At 35.0% G+C, this 20,866-nt stretch overlaps 1 protein-coding gene and 1 pseudogene across 1 annotated transcript in view; one reads left to right on the top strand and one right to left on the bottom strand.

The window, feature by feature from the left end:
• The window catches only part of Me1 (malic enzyme 1), a 145,348-nt gene that overhangs the window by 66,919 nt on the left and 57,563 nt on the right, over positions 1–20,866 (bottom strand). Inside the window, 1 exon segment of the mRNA XM_005324753.5 lies at positions 6,321–6,424. Coding sequence (XP_005324810.2) covers positions 6,321–6,424 — 104 coding nt within the window.
• On the top strand, positions 7,747–9,163 carry LOC101955083 (aurora kinase A pseudogene; annotated as a pseudogene).

Below are 20,866 nucleotides of genomic sequence, written 5' to 3'. Positions count from 1 at the left end.
TTTATGCTATCATAAGGACTTATTTTCTTTTTCTTTTTTTAAATTTTTTTATTCGTTTTAATTAGTTATACATGACAGTACAATGACCTTGACATATCAACATTTGAATCAGATGGGATATAATTTCTCATTTTTCTGAGTGTACAGGTTGCCAGAATCACATTGGTCATGCAGTCAGGAATATACACACAGCAATAATAATGTATATTTTATTCCACTATCCTTCCTTTCCTCCCTTCCTCTCCCCTCCCCTCCCATAACTTCTCTCTACCCAATCTAAGGTGACACAATTCTTTTTTTTTTCTCACATCATCATACATGTATTTTGTATAACGATGAGGGTCTCCTTCCATCTTCCATGTAATTCCCCTCTTCCTCCTTTTCCCTCCCACCTCTCTTCCCTATCTAGAGGTAATCTTCTTCTCATGCTCTTCCTCCCTACCCCATTTTGAGTCACCCACCCCTTATATCAGAGAAGACATTCAGCATTTGGTTTTTTTGGGATTGGATAACTTCACTTAGCATAATCTGCTCTAATGCTATCCATTTCCCTGCAAATGCTATGATCTTGTTGTTTTTTAGTGCTGAGTAATATTCCATTATGTATAAATGCCACTTTTTTTATCCATTCATCCATTGAAGGGCACCTAGGCTGGCTCCACAGTCTAGCTATTGTTAATTGTGCTGCTATAAACATTGATGTGACTGTGTCCCTGTAGTATGCTGTTTTTAGGTCCTTTGGGTATAGAAGAACTTATTTTCATTCTCAATGAAATCACAAGTCTTAGAGCAGAGAAATTACCTTAGAATAATTTTATCCTCCATGTTAAGAACAGCCTAAGGGGCAACAAGGGAGAATGCAGTGAAATCAGAAGATTACTGAAATATTCCAGGGAAGAGAGGTTCAGGTAAGAGAAGTAATAATATAGACAATGAGAAATGGTTAGATATTGGATATATTTAGAAATCAAAGCTAAGAAGCTTTACAGTATATAAAGTATATATAGGTATAGAGTGGTAACTCCAAAATTTTTAGTCTTAGGAATAGGAAGAATGGGGTTGTGGTTTACTAAGATGGAAAAGACTGAAGCTGGAGAGAGTTGCAGGTGGGAGAGCAGAACCCAATTCTGGACATGTTACATATGCTTTGTCTATTAAAAATACAACTAGAAATGTCAAGGAGGAGGAAGATTCTATGATTCTGGAGTGCAGAGAGGAGGTACAAGCTAGAGATCAAGATTTGAGAACCACAAATATAAAGATTTATAACTAGATGAGACCACCAAGGGGCTAAATGATTTTAAAGTTCCAAAATTCTCAAACCCAGAAACACTCTTAATATTCAGAGGTCAAGCAGATGAGATAAAATAAGCTAGGAAAATGTGAAGAAGCAATCAATGAAATCAGAGGAAAGCAAATATAGTATGCTGTTCTGGAAGAATGGGAAAAAAATTCTATTACAAAGATGCTCAGTGAACAATTTGAGCATTAATTTTTTTCTTTACCTCTATTATCATATGTGAAATTACTAGGTCCAAGTGATAAAACTATTCAACAAGCAAATATTATGAAAGCAAATCTATGGTATTCTATTGGAGAAGCTAATTAATGTCCAGGCTACTTAATCAAAAGATTCTGAATTCAGTCATTGTGCTGAATACCATAAAATGCCCCTCATATCCCCCACTGCTGTCCCAATTTTCCTCAGGTACAGAAATCTACTTCACACAGATCATAAGCTATGTTCTTTCCCAGGATGACCTATATCCAATGACTAACAGATGCAGAAATACAAAGGTTTGGCCATTGCAGCTCAACCAGTGGCAATTCTAAAGAGCCTAAGTAGCTCCGAGGTTAATGTAAGTTGTCACTGTACCTACAACACAGCTCAACCTCTCCCTCTACCCATTCTTGCCACCTTTCTCTTCCTTCCACACAGGTTAATCTCAAAGGCACTGCTTATAAACTTCTTGAACACAAAGCTTCATTGAGAATATGCATCCCAGGTAACACTCTATGATGGTACCAACACCATTCTGAAAAAGCAGATAGTTATGATGGGATTGGATCACTTGGAATATGCTAAGGCTAATAAAGAAAGAAAATGACTATATTTCAAAGGAAGTGCAAGATCCACATAGTTCACATTAGCCAGGATAGTACATGTGGGATTAAATTCCAGGGGTATTTGATCAAAGAGGCTGGAACCTAAAATTAGATAAGGGGAGTTTATTGGTTTTAAGGGACTCTCCTAAGAGGCAGGATTTAACAACTGGCAAGAAACTCAGGAGATGGTACAAATTCACTAATTAAGATGGTTCCTAGAAACATGATCAAACTAATGGCTCACAGTAAATGTGGATATAAATGCCAGAAATGTCTGGATAGACAACAGAAGGAGATTATAAGGCTCAGAGAAATGGGCATTTTGGAATATACATACTAATTATGCATGGCCAGAAAACTCATCAGATAATTATGTTCCACAGGAAGGAGCAGAAAATACACCATTTACCAAAACCAAAAGAAATATGCTAAATATGCTTTTTAGCATTAAAAAGTTAATGCTAAACATTTTAGCTTTACTAAAAAGTTTAGAAGTATCTCTCTTCTAAAGGTGATGACTGATGAAGAAAAGACTCATGTGTAACAAGGCTTCCAGATAGCAATGAAGATGACAGGACCAACCAAAGATGCTTAACAGCCAGGCAGGTACAGTTATCTTAAAAATGGCAAGGACAGTTGTGTGTGAAACTGATCCACAAAGAGTTACTGAGAATTAACAGAATTTGCATTACTAATGGGAAACTAGAGAGCTAATAAGGCTACTATTCATCATATTATTAAAAGAAATCCAAGATGAATGGCCACAAAATCGAGAGTAGTAGCGCTAATGAAGTCACAATTTTTTTGTGTTTCCAAACCTGTGCTAAATTTTATACATTTAACTTACACACAGACTAAATAAGAGGCCTAGTTTTCAGAAGGAAGGACCTTGCAACACTATGTATGGTAAGAATATTCCCCAGTTCACCCCAAAGGGACCTACAACCCTCTACTCTGGCCATTATAGGGGGAAACACTCAAATATTTAGGACCTATTGGACACAAATTTGTCAGTGATACCCAGAGACCTGAGACTTCAACATGCTGTCCTCCTCTCTTCCCCTTGTTAAAGTAGAGGCATCTGGAGGCCAATAATAAATGGGTCCCAGCCAAGGTACAACTCATCACGGGTCTAATGGGACCATGAAATGACCTGGTGGTGATTCCTCAAACTCTATATGAAATCATCTTCTGATTTCATATTTGGTTAGTATACCTCAATATCCTCTTCAAGTCCTTGGCCTATAAGGTAAGTGCTATTATTGTTGAGAAAACCAGGACAAAGAATTGGAAGCTGCTCTACTCCAATCTTTCCATGATTGGGAAATAAAAAAAAAAAAATCACATAGTATGAGGAGTGGACAGTGGGAGGGGATAGAGACTGGCAGAAATTAGTTCCCCTTAACAATCTAAATACCATGAAATATGGTTCCAATGAAGTTATATAAGGCTATTTATGGGTTCATATTGCAGTAGAACTTCTTCCTTTATCCACTTCTATTTTTTAAATATATATTTATTTTAATTGTAAATGGACCTTTGTTTTATTTATTTGTGGTTCTAAGACTTGAATCCAGGGCCTCACACATGCTAGGCAAGTGCTCTACCACTGACTCACAACCCCAGCCCTCCACTCCCATTTTTGTTGCCTCCCTTCCAAAGGCACTCCTTAATAAACCTCATCCCAGAGTCTGATTTTTGCCCACAATCATTATGTTCCACTTGAAATTAAATCATTTCCTTTTTAAATAATCTTGTGCTTAATATTCATAACTACTTCCCAATTTGAGTAATACTAGGTTTCACTCCTTGAAAACTTTTCCAAAGTACTGTCAAGCCAATAGGTATTTTTTAAAGTCTTTAGCATTTTTCTCTGGCAAGACCTCAGAAGCACAACTCTTGACTTATAGGTGCTTTTATGTTTAAAATTACTGTTAGTTCTAACTAATAATTCAATGTTTTGAAAAAATATTTTTTTCTTATTCTGGATTGGCAAAGATCATTCAATATCAGTTTATATCTCATTTTCTCTAGAAAGCATTTCATTAGTTCCAAATAATAATATCTTCTCTATTTTATCCTCAGTTAAGTGATCATAATGTGTATAATAGCTTCTTTGTAAGTATATTGTCTTATTTTAGACAGACTTTATTTCTGCAAATAGAAAATGAAACAAAGTACATTGGGATCTACATTTCCTTTTATTCTATATAGCTGCAGAGCATTATCTATTGTTACAGTTTAGATGTGAGTATAGCCCAAAAGCTCTTGTGTGAGACAATGCAAGAAAGTTTAGAGGTAAAATAATTGGGTTATGAGAGCCTTAACTTAATCAGTGCATTAATCCCCTGATAGGGATTAACTGGGTGGTAACTGTCAGCAGGTAGGGAATAACTAGAGGAGGTGGGTCAATAAGGGCGTGCCTTTGGAGTTCATATTTAGTCCAAGGTGAGGAGCCATCTTTCTCTGCTTCCTGGTGCCATGTCCAAGCCACATTCCTCAACCACACTCTTATGCCTTGATGTTCTTCTGCTTTACCTCAATCCCCAAAGAATGGAGTTGGCCGTCAATGGAGTAAGGCCTCTATAAGTGTGAGTCTCAAAAGAAACTTTTCCTCCTCTAATTGTTATTTTCACATCTTTTAAGCGCAGCAACAACAACAACAACAAAAAAGCTGACTAAAACATCTATACAATCTCTTCATTAATTTTCTATTAGAAAGTTATAATTAAAACATTATAGAAGAGTTTACAGGCTAAGAAACTTTAAATATGAAAAACTACTGGGAATTCGCTATATCATGCAATCTTGAACTTTAAACTATAGAATATCTATAGCTTAACCAAATAAGTATAATAATAACAATAAAAAATCAAACATGTGCTTTTAAAACATAGCTCTTACTAATGACAACATATTGTACACTAAAATCTTGGGTATGAGTCAAAATATTCTAAATATTGTGCAACTGACAAAAACACTTCTCTGCTATTGGATACAACTGCTCAACAATAAACATTATAACAAGAAACCAGAAGTACACCTCCAGTTACAAATGACTCTAGTGATGAGGCTATTTGTATGAAAAGCCAAAGCAAAATATGTATTTTTTAAAAGCACTTGATTTCTGTGTGTGTGTGTGTGTGTGTGTGTGTGTGCAAGCGCGTGCACGAGAGAGAGAGAGAGAGAGAGAGAGAGAGAGAGAGAGAGAGAGAGAGAGCGAGAGCGCATGCGCATGTGTGCATGCATTACCAGGAATTGAAACCAGGGATTCTTAACCCATTGAGCACATTCTCAGTCTTTTTTATGTTTTATTTTTGAGAAAGGGTCTTGCTAAGTTGCTTAGGGCCTCACTAAGTTGCTGAGGCTGGCTTTGAACTTGCAATCCCTCTGCCTCAGCCTCCAAAGCCACTAGGACAACAGGCATGCACCACCATGCCCAACTAAAAGCACTTGTTTTTTGTGACTATACAGTAACAAAGAAGATGGTTGACAATTGGCCTGATAAAACTCTGAATCTATTATAAAAATTACAGTGAAAATGTCTTATTTTAAGGAAAAAATGGAAATATTTACAGTAGCACTTGGCCTACAATCAAATACTAACTATATTAGATGAAGATACAGTACTATAGTTTAATCAAATATGTAGACTTAATCAGAGATTGATGAATTATAATTGGATACTCTGGTTCTGACTCTATTTTGTACCCATTGATTATACCAACTCTTGCTTAGTCCCACTTCTTCTGTTTTTCCTGCCATTTAAGTCTCAGACCAGTCATAAACATGATTGAAGATCAAATTTCTTATCAGAAACCAGAAAGAAGTACAGACTTCCAATAAATATAAAAAGGAAGACTTCCTTCTTACATTTATTGTCATTGGACACTGCCTCCTTTCCCATATTCATGCATTTCCACAGGCACAAATTCTCAAGATTCTTGAAGGAAAAACATATCTTCAGGGATAGCAACATAAATACCTTTTTAAGGATAGACACATGACATTATCTTATGGCCAATAATAGTTAGAGGTAGATAGATATACAAGAGTTGTAAAGATATATAGACAGATATGATTTTTTTTCATTCAGCTCACTAGTAAATATTGCAATGTACTTAACAAAACTTGGAATTTTAAATGTTGGTATGTTAGCTTATCTTTAGATTTTGAAATTCAATTAAAACAGATAAAATAAAGATCACACATACTTGGAAGAAACTGCCTCCATGAATTCATCCAAAAAGTCATCATATTCAGGACCTCTCACTCTTCTCTGTCGTAATCCAATGTACAGTGGATCTTTAAGTAACTCCTGTTGTACAAAAAAGTTATCATAAAATTGGAAACAATTATATTTATTCTTTATGAGACTGCTTTTTCACCTATATAAAGGGCTAGAATATAATTTTGTTATAATGACCCATGGTTAAAACTACAAAGTTACTGTTTAATTTTTATGTAAAATATATCTACAGTATTTATATGCCAAATAATAATTATTACATGTCAAATATATTATGGATTATTCTAAGGAAAAGAAAAGAAATTGCAATCTCTCAGTGGTGCTAATCAGAAGATCTCAACTCAAGTTTTAAAGGCTTTATCAAGTTTATCACTGAGAAATAATACTGAGTTTTGAAATATTATATTAGCTTACTAAATGGAATGATAGCAATTCCTTTCTTAGGTTTATTTTCTATTCAAAAAGTAAAATCTTCAAATAATATTTTATTTACACCTTTATCATGATAGATGACTAACTTAAAATAAAATTTCAGCCTTGACCATGTTTTTCTTAAAGTTTTTAGACTTTACACAATTTGTTTCTTAAACAACTTATATTTGAGACAACATTGCTCTGTTCATTTTAGTATATAAAATATTTAATATTATCTTAATAAATTAGTTTTTAAATTGAAGTACAATTTATATGCAGTAAAATGCACCCATTTATAGCAAAATCTATTAGAAAACTAGGAACAAGAAGGACATCTGTGAAAAATCCACAACTAACAGCATATTTAACAGTGAAAGACTGAATGCCACTCCCTTCAGATAGGGAACAAAACAAGAAATATCTAGCCTTACAACTTCTCTTCAACATTATACTGGCGACGCTAGCCATTACAATGAGACAAGAAAAATGAAGGACTACAGATTGGAAAGAGAAGAACCAAAACTACTTTTATTTTTATATACATCATTATGTACATAGAAAATATTAAGTAATCTACAGAAAAACAGCATGAAAATACAGGAATTTAACACAATCACAGTATATAAGATCAATATACACAAATCAATTGTATCTCTACATACTTGCAACAGGCAGTTGAAAATGAAGTAAAATAACATAATTCTATTAGGTAGTAATAATGAGCAATGGAATGTAAAGCAATAACATAGCCGGGTCACAGGATTTCTTTAAATTGAATTTGAAACTAATGAATATTATCAAGTGATTTGTAGAGAAACAATAGAGATACTAACCCTGAGAATAAACAAGTAGAAACAAAGGAAGCCAATTTAAAAATAGTCAAGAAAGAAATTAAGAAATATGTTAAGAAGGAGAGTTATTGGAAGGACTCTGTGGTCTGGTATCAAAAGTGGAAGGTGGCTAGTAGGTAGGGCAACATGGTCAAATCTAAAGAAAACTGCATTTTGGTGCCCATTAAGGAAACGAACCATGGAATTCTCAAAACATCCATCCTTCACTCATGAATACCATAAACTTATTTTCCTTTCCAACATAGGCTACAGTTCCATTGGGTGATAGTCCAAAACATGTTCTGGGACTTAGCACATTCCTTCTCAGACTGCTTCTGTAAGAAGTGGCCAGACTCAGTGAATCCATGTTCTTTAAATTCTTCCCAGCATATTTCTTTTTAAGAACAAAAAGTTTGTCTCCTGTCAGAAACTAGCAACAGAAGCAATTGCAGGCAACTAGTGTACTTTAGCCTGTCATCCTGTGAACAATATCCAGAAAAATGAGCAGCCTCAGCCATAAGCACCTGGAAATAATCCTGAAAAGGAACTGGCAACAAAACATAAAAGTTAAGACTCAAAAGAAAAGGCAGTGGGCTTTGGAAGATTTGACACTGCTCCCCCACTGGGTAAAGGAGATTTTGGTAATGTTTATTTGAGAAGAGGAAAACAAAGCAAGTTTATCCTGGCTCCTAAATTGTTTAAAGTTCAGCTGGAGAATGCATGAGTAGAGCATTATATCAGGATAAAAGTAGAAATCCAGTCCCACCATAGGCATTCTAATATTCTCAAGCTGTAAGATTATTTCATGATGTTACCAGAGTCTACCTAATTCTAGAATATGTACCACTTGAAACAGTCTAAAGAGAAATTCTGAAACTTTCCAAGTTTGAGGAGCAGAGAATTGCTACTTAGGTTGCTAAACTGCAAATGTTCTGTCTTACTACTATTTAAAGATAGCTATTCATAGAGACATTATGCCAGAGAACAAGCTACTTGGATCAGCTGGAGAGCTTAAAATCACCAATTCTGAGCGATCAGTACACGCTCCAATCTCCAAGAGAACCACTTTCTTGACACCCTGGACTACCTGCCCCCTGAGATGATTAAAGCCAGATATATGATGAGAAGATAGATCTCTGGAGCCTTAGAGTTCTTTGCTATGAATTTTTAGTTGAGAAACCTCCTTTTGAGGCAAACACACACCAAGAGACCTAGGAAAGAATAGAACAAGTAGAAATCACATTCCCTGACTTTGTCAGAAGACGGAGCCTGGGATCTCCTTCCAGACTTGAGAAGCATAATCCAAGCCACAGGTCAACTCTGCTTTAAGCAGAGTATGGAAAACACCCCTGCATCACAGCAAATTCACCAGTGAATTGCCAAAAAGGCAAAGAGTCAACTATCAAATAATCTTAATTGTGCAGGGATAGAAGTCCTGAACTAGGGCTGCTGTACAGTATTCAGGACCAAGTGCTGAAATTTATCTTACTGTAGAAAGCACTACAGGAAAAGTCACTTGTCCTACTGACCATACAGTATCTCAGCCCCACGACCAGGAAAGCTCCAACGCAATAACTTGCTTTCTAAGTGAAAGTAGCAGTGAGAATTGTTCTGGTTTCACAGCTGGAAGCTCACTTGGCTGCAACCATTGCAGCAGCTGTGCCAGTGGTCTTTTGTAGGGGACAGATGGCATCTGGTTGTGGGGAAAGTAGCACACTGCCCTGACTCAGACAACTAGGAGCTACATAATAACCTTCAAGTACCTGAGTGTGTGTAACTTAGTAGATGGCTAAGCCTAAGAAACAAATACGTGACTTTTAAAAAATATTAAAATTAAGATTTTTGTATAGGCTTGTAGTTCCCTTCCATGGCATCCCCTTAGGGATATTTTGACTGTCAACCCTGTTAAGTCTGATTGGGTTTCTGGTCCTCCTCCAACACTGAATGATGTAAGTACATGTGCTCTATCTTTATCTCAGGACTTGCTTGGGACACAGAGGAGACCAAGTATCAGAGATGTTTCTAAACGTTAAGTGCTCTTTTTAAAATTATATTACAATTATGGTGTGTGTGAACTTTAAATACAAAAATAAAGTTCTAAAAAATAAAGAAATATCAAGAAGGAATGGGAGATGAAGGGGTTAACTTCTGACAGGTTTGAGAAACATAAAGTCCAGTGTTAAATTTTCAGAATATACAATTTAGCTTTAAGTATAAAATTGGGATGTAAGATCCAATTGTGGCCATTCTGAGATTCCCAACCTGTATTCAGACACAGCTATTTAAAAAAAAAAAAAAAAAAAAAAAAACAACTTTCACTTTGACCTCCCCAATTTTAAAATTAGCCAATCTCATAGATAGTAACCTCTTTCTCCTCCTATCAGAGAAAGGGGCCTAAGGATAAAAACAGGCAGACTTTCTGCCCCAAGTGTGCTTGCTTGCCAGACTTTGTTCAGCAGCACACCCTTCAGCAGAAGTAAAGTTTGCCCTGCTGAGTAACTTCTAAGCACATTTAAGAGTGGTCCACATTATGATTGAATACAGCCCTTGCTGCTCTGGAACTGCAACTTATTTTCCTCTCCCTCCTTCTCTCTAATCTCTTCCCCTCCCTAATCTCAGGGGAAACAGGATTATCTTTTTTCCCCATCCCAGAGTTATCTGTCTTTAAACGTATACTCATTACAGGAATGAAGTAATTCAGATTTGGGGATGGCATCAGCAGATCTAAGAAATGACCATCTTCCAAATTACAAAGTGAATTACATCTCTTTATAAAAAATTAATGGAATGTAGCCTTAGATTCACCTCTTTTAAAAAAAAAAAAAAAAGCCCTATTCCCCTTGATGAGCAGAATCACAGCTTCTGGGACAGGAGTCCCCTGTGCTTCTCCTTTGCTAGCAAAGTAATAAAACTTTTTCCTTTTCCTCAAAACTGTCCTTGTTATTTGACTGGCACTGGGGACAAGGACTGAGCTTTCAGTAACACACATAACTGATTTCTTGTAGTGCCCCAATATTTCTAACATAGGACTATTGAGATCACTGCCCAGGGGCACTAAGTGTCCAGCCATTGACTCTGGCACTGCATTAACATAGGATTGACTTGTAAATGAAGTCTCCTCAACACACACAAGAGATGGTTGCTATGACTATTTAGAAAGGACCAGGTAGAGTCAGAAGCTCCCCTGCCCAACATGAAAGAGGATTCAAATAATGGACTGGTGAAGACTGTAGAAGGTGGATCCCAGTTCTGGCAAACATCAAACAGTAATAAATATGAAAGTAGCATCAGTAAGTTTTCTTTGTTGTTCTCTGTTGAAGACAACCCACTCTCTTTCTCTCTTGAGAGTGTTCTTTGCTTAAGACTTACTTTCATTTATGACAAAATTCTCTTCTATATCCAACTCTGAATTTTCTTTTGTCAGGACACAAGAACAGAGGCTTGGAGCTGAGACCAGGACAAAGGACAGGTAGCTAATTATCAAAGAAAAGGAAACTGGTAGACAGCACTCCCCATTACCTGGTTGCTAACAACCTCTTGGGGAAGGGAAGGATCACATTTTCCAACACAGGTAATCACCCTCTGGACAGCTCTCTTCCTGCCCTTTTGGTCACTGAGCAAGATAAGAGGAGGAGGGGGCATGAGAAGAAAGAAATCTATAAAAGCGAAAAGACCTCCACTCCCTCTGGCACCAGCTCTGGACCTCCTCCTCTTGGAAAGTGTCTTTCCCTCCCTCCCCTCCTTTCTCCCTCCCTCCTCTCTCCCCCCTTCTCTCCCTACCCCCATCCTTAAAATAAAACTTCTGTTCTTGCCTCAGTGTTTCTCAGGTGTTTAATATTCAACACCTAGGGAACAAGGACCCTCACTGGTTTCAGAGTTTCATCTCCCACTTCACCTGTGACAATTCCATTTATAATAGCATTACAAAACATGCAATTCATAGGAACATGTTTAACAAAATACATGTAAGACCTGGATGCTGGAAATCACAAAACCCTACTTTTTGAAAACCTCTGAATGATTTAAAATGGAGCCTAACAAACCACCTTGTTCTGTTTTTTTGTTGTGCTGGGGATCATACCCAGGACCTCCCACATGCTAGATGAGGGCTCTACCACTGAGCTCCATTCCCAGCTCTACCTTGGTCTTTTTCAAAAAAAAAAAAAAAAAAAAAAAAAAAAACCTGTATATGGAGCCTTCATCTAATGGAGTAAACTATAATGGGATATATAGAAAGTCTTAAAAGTTTTGAGGGTGCGGCACTTCTTTGGATCAATCAGAACAAAGACACTTTAAAATGAAAATACTTCTCTGGGTCCTCAACTTTCCACAGGCACAAAGCAGACCCAGAAGGTTAAATCAGTTGCTAAATAGACCATTTATTATGGAAAAGAAAGGATAACTCAGAGGATAGTCCAGAACCTAAAGGGTATAACCAAGAGCCTAAGAACAATGAACTATAGATACATCTGGGGAAATAGAACTGGACTCAGCTGAAAGAATATTCCCCAACTCCCATATAGGTAGCCTGTTAACAAGTATCTGTGAAAATTCAGAATAGCTATGGTCCACTTAGAGCTATATGATTCCTCTTCCTCTAGTTTTGATTGGGTACATTAATTGCTGTATTCTATCCCTGACTCACCACTGTATGTTGGGTGTGTGGGAACACAAGGCAAGAGTCATACTAAGAAGCAAAACCCAAGGAGTTTTTACATCTAGATCTGATTTAGATCTAGATAAACTTTGGACCTATTGTTACCATTGTGATGAAACTTTCAGAATCCTACTATGGTGGTGAGTGTATTTTGTATGTGGAATATAAATTATTTATAAAGAATAAGAATCTGTATGGAGAAAGACACAGCTGTCTTGGATGTCCCAGCTTTCCTATACATCTCATTTAAAACTACTAACCCACAGGGTCATATACATTAATAAAATAGTAATTTTTAAGTTACTTAAAGGTGGTTTGTTACTGGAAAATTATGTTTTTGCAGGTGTGGTGATACTGTTAAGAAAGTGAAACTATATGAATTATCTGAATCGGAGTTTATTTAAAGCCATTAGAAATGCTAAGGTCACACCTATTGTCCTGGTATAATTATTAACAACACTCTTTCATTCTGAGATTGTCATGGTTTGGCCAATACATCTATCTTACTTGAAACATACTGCATAATGATAAGTGAAGGTTTTCTGGCTAGCTGGAAGTTAACATATTAAATCACATAAATGTATTTCATATGAAATACAAAATTTGAAACCAAGTGTTGTAAAACCCAGCTGTTCTTTAAGGCATAAAAACTTTAAACAATGTACTGGCAGGCTTCTGAGCAGCTGAGGTTGAAGTGCCAATGTGCTAGCTACTATTGATGGCTGACAAAATAAAAAAATACTTTGTCCATGTCTGGAATGTATTTAGACTTATAAAATGTGAATTAGAAAAAAAAAAAAGTTGAGAAAAAATGTCACATGTTCCCCTTCTATTTTCTCCCATTCTTTCCCATGCTAATAATTAAAGTGAATACTATAAAGAAGTCTGGTTATAATGTAAAGTCAATTACAAAGATTTATGAACAAGACAGAGCTTTTTAATTAAACCAGAAAATTATAATATCATTTCAATTATAACAATGGCCCTGTCAAAATTAGTGTTTAATTACTTATAACTATAATTAAGAACTTACGATAAGTCTTGAAAAGTAAGTGCAGTCTTAGAGACTTGGCTGACAAAATGTTAATATATACCAAAAACACTTTAACAAGATCATTCAGTTTTTATAATGGCTTCATTGACCAATTAGCCTGGCATGAAAAAAAAATGATATTAAGAATTTCTTGTAGCCAGGAGTCAATACTCAACAAATCTTTGATGGAGAATAAATTAAAAATTCAGTATGAAATAAGCACTTTTCCCCCAAAGTATGATTATTTCTTTATTTGTTTTTAATTTATAAAATACATGAATATATTCTACTTAAAGAAGATAAGAACAAACCAGAAGATGAAGAGTAAAAACGGAAAGTCTCTGGGCTGGGGTTGTGGCTCAGTGGTAGAACATTTGCCTAGCATGTGTGAGGCCCTGGGTTTGATTCTGAGTACCACATATAAATAAAATAAAGGTCCACTGACAACTAAAAATATGTTTAAAAAAAGGTGGGGCACATCCCCTTAAATACTCAGTCTCCATACTTTACTGAGGAAATCATGACAGAAATTGACTAATCTTTCATTCAATCTTTGTTCAAGCTAAGCAAGCACTTTTAAAAAGGTTAGATCTCCTTTAGCACTACGTGTCACACTAAATGCATGTTGCTTAAAAGACTTAAAAGACAAGCATGAGAGAAAGAAAATTATTAGGGGAAAAAAAAGAATAAAGAACAAAGCATGTGAAAATATAACAGCTCAAAAAAGGAGATAAGGAGGGTATGTACTAGTAAGTATACACATTAACATGTGATTTGTTAATACCATCCTACTTCCAGACCCTTGCATTTATATGCCTAAAGTACTCATTTATTTTAATAGTAATCAATAATAGCAATTATCATCAACTCTCACCTTGTTCTTGGCTCTCAAATTTCTACCTTCTAAAGTTTCTGAGAATTAAAAAAAAATTCTCAATATTTTATGTTATTTTATTTTTTAACATATAAAAGCAACATATGCCTATCAGAAATATTTGAGAATACTAAAAAATAAAATTAAAACCAAAGATTACTAATAACCTCAACTGATTCACACCTACCCACCATTAATAATTTTGTGTATATTCTTCTGGGTCCTCTTCTTTATGTCTATGCATGTATCATAGTATTTGTCCATATTTGGGAAAATACCATAGACTATTTGATAACCTGTTTTCACAAAGGAATACATGGGGAAAAAGTTCTCATGCTAATAGAAAACATTCATATTGGATGCTATCCTCCTAAAAAGAATGAACAAATTAACCCCCTTGAGTGGTATATAGTAAACATGTCTATTTAGTTGTAATCTCCAGTAAAATATTATCATATATATGTTTGTGAAATATACATACAAACATAATAAAATATGATAAATTCACATACATATGTTTTTATATTTATTTATGCAGAAAGTAGACATAAAAATTTATCTAATAGTATTGATTTTCTTTATTGAACTTTTTTATTATGTTAATTGATTTTTATTTGGTCTTTTAGATATATATGACAGTAGAGTATATTTTGATATATTAAACATACATGGAGGATAACTTTTACTAATTAGGATCCCATTCTTGTGGTTGTACATGATGTGGAGTTTCACTGGTGGTATACTAATATGTGAACATAGGAAAGTTAGGTCCAATTCATTCTACTGCCTTTCCTGTTCCTATCCCCCTGCCTTCCCTTCATTCACCTTTGTCTAATCCACTTGTTTGTTTGTTTTTGTTTTTGTTCTTTTGGTACCAGGGATTGAAATCCCGAGTCACTCAACCACTGAGACACATCTCAACCCTTTTTTTGTATTTTATTTAGAGACAGTGTCTCACCAAGTTGCTTAGGGCTGAGTTGCTTTTGCTGAGTCTGGCTTTGAACCTGCATTGCCTCAGCCTCCCAAACTACTGGGATTACATGTGTGCACCACCACGCCTAGTCACTTTTTAATTTATTTTTAACTCTTACATCAAAACATTAAAATGGCACATATTAATGGGATACCATGTGATCTTTCAATATATGTATATACGTCAAGTTAAGCATATGTATTTCCTCAATTTTTTATTATTTATTTATGGTAAAAATAGTCAAATCCTTTGTTTTAGCTATTTGAAATGCACAGCACATTAATGTTATATGTTATAACCCTACTGTGCAATGGCACACCAGAACTTCTTATTAAGCTGTTTTTAAAATTTATTGACCATATTTCTTCCTTATTTGTAAACTATCTGCGTCCACATGTCCTTAAACAATTAATATTGGACATTTGACATTTTTTTGTTCACTTGAAAGGGTCTCTATATGTTATAATATAGCTTTACATGCTATAACATGAACATTTCCCATATAAGCATTCATTTAAAATTTTTATTTATAATATATAGAAAATAATTTTCTTTGTTGCCATTTTCAAATTAAAAAAAAAAAGATTCCATAGAGAAATAATAAATATTTTTCGCTCTTTTGCCAGTTCATGTCATCAATAACATTAAGCAAAGCAATCATCACAGTCAAGTGTCTAAAGCAACATTTCTAAAATGTCAGAACACATATGAGCCAGCATGACTGTTAAGAAGTGCTAAAAATTAAAATATCTGAAATTCAAATGTGATTCAGTATATCTGCAGTGGAATGTAGGATTCTTCACTCTTAACATACACCCTTGGCAATTCTGAACTGGAAGGTCCATGGAAAATAATATATATATATATATATATATATATATATATAGAGAGAGAGAGAGAGAGAGAGAGAGAGAGAGAGACAGAGACAGAGAGAGAGAGAGAGAGAGAGAGACAGAGAGACAGAGAGACAGAGAGATAGAGAGAGAGAGCGCCACTCATTTAAAACTTTTATTCAGTTGAAATCAAACCACTCTACTTTGTAATAGGTTCTGTCTCATGTAAATAATTTTTCTGTTTTGGTCTATATAATGGATATTTCTAAAATATATCCCAAACTTCAAGGAGTTCCTGGCTAGTAATAGTGTTGAAAAAGTTAAGCTAAAGACCCCATTCTTTTCTCAAGGCATTGGTGCAGTGTCGTGGAGAATAAATTCTTGATAAAACCCATTATCACCTTCTAATTTAGAGAAGGTGAGGTAAGGGCTGGTAAAAACAAATATGAGACATTTCAAATCCAAAGCCTGTGATCTGAAGCATAGTCTTCTCTGCCCTGGCTTTACTATAACTCATTATAATGCAGGACTACTCACTTGAAGTGGCAGGCAATCTCCATAATGTAAAAGGATAAATGCTAGAAGTGAAGGGGAGAGTTGAGAAGGAGATGATGATATTCCACCCCTCTCCAAAAGATCTGCACACTTGAATCCCAAGAACCTGTAAAGACATTACCTTATGTGCCAAAAGACACATACAGACATGATAGGGGTGAGTTCTAAAAATTAGAAAATCTTTCCTTGTTGGAGTCAGAAAAAGTGATCTAAGATGGAAGCAGAGAAATGCTGTTATACTGCTGGCTTTGAAATGGATTAAAAGGGCCATGAACCAAGAAAGAAAGGCAGTCTAGAAGCCAGAAAAAGGTAAAGAAACGCAATGTAGCTCTAATGATACCTTTTAGCCTTTGTAGACATGTATTGAACTTGTGACCTATAGAATGAAAAGGAAATACATTTATATTGTTTTAAGTCATTAAATTTGTAGTAACTGTTATAGTAGTAATAGAAAACAAATACAAGCCACATTCTGAAGGGAGTAGAACATATATAGTAGAAAAATATGACATAAAATATCTAACATTTCTTTTATTTCACTCAGTTCTTCTCAAACAGCTGGTCCATGTCAAAAATGAAGAGTTCCTTCTGGAATAAAGGAGGAATCCTCCAAATGGGAAAGTTCAAGTCCTAATAAGGATTCTATATCTAGACACACTATACACATAGTCTACAGGCCAGACAAAATAAAAACAGAAACAAAAAAGCTGTGATCTAGGGTAATGGGTTAATAAACAAAAAAATAACTGCAGACACAAATGTTCTTCTCCTCATACTGCCATGATTTCTTAAAGAGAGAGTGTTATAGGCTGAACTGTGTTCTCAAAATTCATATATCAAAATTCTAATGCCTACTACCTCAGAATATACTGCAGACTTAGAGATAGACCTTTAACAAGGTAATTAACTTAAATGTGATTATTATAGTTGGACTTAATCCAATATGAGTGATGTCCTATAAGAGGAAGAAATTAGGAAATAGGCATACACAGAAGGCGGCCATGTAAAGACACCTGAGGAAGATGGCCTTCTACAAGTCAAGGCAAAAAACTTACGTGAAACCAAGCCTGCCAACACCTTGGTCTCAGACTATTAGTCTCCAGAACTGTGAGAAAATAAAATTCTGTTGTTTAAGCTACTCCATGTATGGTACTATAAAACAGTCTAACTATTAGATCATGTAAATATGAAGGAATCCTCTAAGACCTAATAATGTCCAGGCAATCATGGAGAGGACAGAAGGAACACCTAATCTATTTTTGGTCAAATAACAAGCCTAGATGATGCTCAATTATTCAGGGAAAATAGACAAATAATACACACAATTTATATCAAAAGATTATGCAACCGCAAAAAAAAAAAAAGAGGAGGACAAGGAAGAATTAAATATGCTCTCTTGAGAGACAACTGAAGAAAATTTACATCATATAACAGAAGTAGATTTTACAATTGTTTAGATTTTAGCAATTGTTTCATAAGTAAATTAAAGAAAATGTAGACTGTGAAATAAGAGACAAAAAACAAGATGAAAATATGAACATCTACTGAATTTACTGGTTAGTAAGTTAACTCAAAAGAATTAAGTGTTTTTGTTTTTGTTTTGGGAACAGGATCTTGCTCTGCAGGCTGACATCCATATCCTTGGGTTTAAGTGATCCACCAGCCTCAGCCTCCAAGTAGCTGAGACTATAGGTGTACATCACCCTGCCTGATTTGAAGAAGAGAACACTTTTATGGCTCAATTTCTGTGTCTTTTTTCTTTAAATTTCCTAGGAAAAGTTGCAGATTTAAAGGCAGTTAGGCAAATATGACTTCATAGAGAATGAGAACTAATTATTTTCTATTCTCATTGTTACTAGGCACAAAATTTATGATTAGAGAGGAAACTGCTTGTAATTTGCATTTTAAAAGCATCTAGTTTTAATTCAAACATCTAGTATTGTTAGGTTATTCTGAATAAGAAACTAAGTGGTGTTATCCACCCTTTTATATTTTTATTATGAAGTGTAACACTAAGTAAAGATTCACAAAGTGATGAGACTAAAAATCAGTGCAGGAACACTCTAACTAAAAGGATAAATGAAAAGAATAAAATTTCAGGATGAATGAGAAAGCTACAAGTTGGCAACTCGGTTCATTCAAGCATTTTTCTATCTTCTATCACATGTGACTTAAAGACCATAAACCTTAGCAAGAAAAGTGATGCAGTAGGCATCACAATCCCAGGCCTTAAATTATATTACAGAGATATAGTAACACAAATGGCATGGTATTGGCACAAAAAACAGACATGAATATCAAAGAACAGAATAGAAGGCACAGAGACAAACCCACATAAATACAGTTATATCATACTAAACAAAGGTGCCATAAGCATTCACTGGAGAAAAGATAACTTCTTCAACAAATGGTACAGGGAAAACTGGAAATCCATATGTAGAAGATTGAAAGTGAACTCATTTCACCCTACACAAAACTCAACACTAAGTGGAACAAGGACCTAAACATTAGACCAGAGACCCTGTTTCTACTAGAAGAAAAAGTAAGTCCAATTCTACATGTCAGCTCAGGAACCAACTTCCTCAATAAGACTCCTAAAGTGCAAGAAGTAAAATCAAGAATCAATAAACAGAATGGTAAAAAGCTTCTTCACAGCAAAGAAAACAATCAAGAGCATGAACAGAGAACCAATAAAATTGGAGAAAATCTTTGCCACCTCCACCTAAGATACAGCATTAATCTCCAGGAACACAAATAACTCAAAAAAGTTAACACCAAAAAAAAAAAAATCCACAAGTTAATAATGGGCAAAAGAACTGTACAGGCACTTCACAGAAGAAAAAATATGAATGGTCAACAAATATATGAAAAAATATTCAACATCTCTAGCAATTAGAGAAATGCAAATTAAAACCACACTGAAATTCCACCTCACTCGAGTCAGAATACCAATTATTAAGAATACAAGTAACAATAAATGTTGACAAAGATGTGGGGTAAAAGGTTCATTGCTGGTGAAACTGCAAATTGGTGCAGCCAACATGGAAAGCAGTATGGAGATTCCTTGGAAAACTGGAAATGGAACCACCTTGTGACCCAGCTATCCCACTCCTCCGTCTATACCCAAAGGACTTAAAACCAGCATACTACAGAGACACAACCACATCAATGTTTATAGCAGCACAATTCACAATAGCTAAACTGTGGAACCAATCTATATGCCCTTCAGTAGATGAAAGGATAAAGAGAATGTGGTATATTTACACAATGGAATATTATTCAGCATTAAAAGAAAATAAAATCATGGAATTTGCAGGTAAATGGATAGAGTTGGAGAATCTAATGCTAAGTGTAGTTAGCCAATCCCAAAAAAATAAATGCTGAATATTTTCTCTGATAAAGGAGGCTGATTCATAGTGGAGTTGGGAGGGAGAAAATGAGAGGATTAGATGAACTCTAGATAGGACAAAGGTGTGGGAGGGGAAGAAGGGTAGAAAAGATGGTGGAGTGAGATGGACTATACTTTGCATACAACCATAGATATGAAAAATTTTGCTCTATATGTGTAATATGAATTGTAATGCATTCTGCTGTCATATATAATAAATCAGAATTTTTAAATGTGATATATATAACAAATTAGAATTTTAAAATGTGATATATATATATATATATGTATACATACATATACACACACACACATACACACACAATGGAATATTACTCAGCCATAAAGTAAAATGAAATTATAGCATTTGCCAATGAATGGATAGAACTAGAAAATATAATGCTAAGTGAAATAATCCACTCCCAAAAAACTAAAGGCTGAATGTACTCTCTGATATGTGGATGTTAACCCATAACAAAGGAGGGTAGGGAGGGGAAGAATAGAAATTAATTAGATTAGACAAAAGGGAATGAAGGGAAGGGAGGGGGGATGGGAATAGCAAAGACAGTACAATGAAAGTCAGGTATAAGTCTCCTTTCCTCGTACATGAATACAGAACCACTGTTAACTCCACATTATGTGCAACGACAAGAATGGGATCATAATTGGAATGCTTTGTACTCCATGTATATATGTCTAATACACTCTATTGTCATGTATATCTAAAACAAACAAACAAAAATCCTCTACCTCAGGTTCAATACAGACTTTAGAATAAGATTTTGCATTGATCATATTTAGTAAATCCTATGGTTATTTTCTGCATAATATGAAAACAATAATTTAAAAAACAAACTATAATATCTTAAAGAAACACACACACACATACACACAAACACAGTATGCACTTTTCAAAGCATCATAAAACACCAAGGGAGCTGATAAAAGAGTAAA

The sequence above is a fragment of the Ictidomys tridecemlineatus genome, chromosome 8 (assembly GCF_052094955.1).
Source record: "Ictidomys tridecemlineatus isolate mIctTri1 chromosome 8, mIctTri1.hap1, whole genome shotgun sequence".
NCBI classification, from domain to species: domain Eukaryota; kingdom Metazoa; phylum Chordata; class Mammalia; order Rodentia; family Sciuridae; genus Ictidomys; species Ictidomys tridecemlineatus.
The sequence above is the reverse complement of the archived record's forward strand: the minus strand, read 5'-3'. Positions and strand labels throughout refer to the sequence as shown.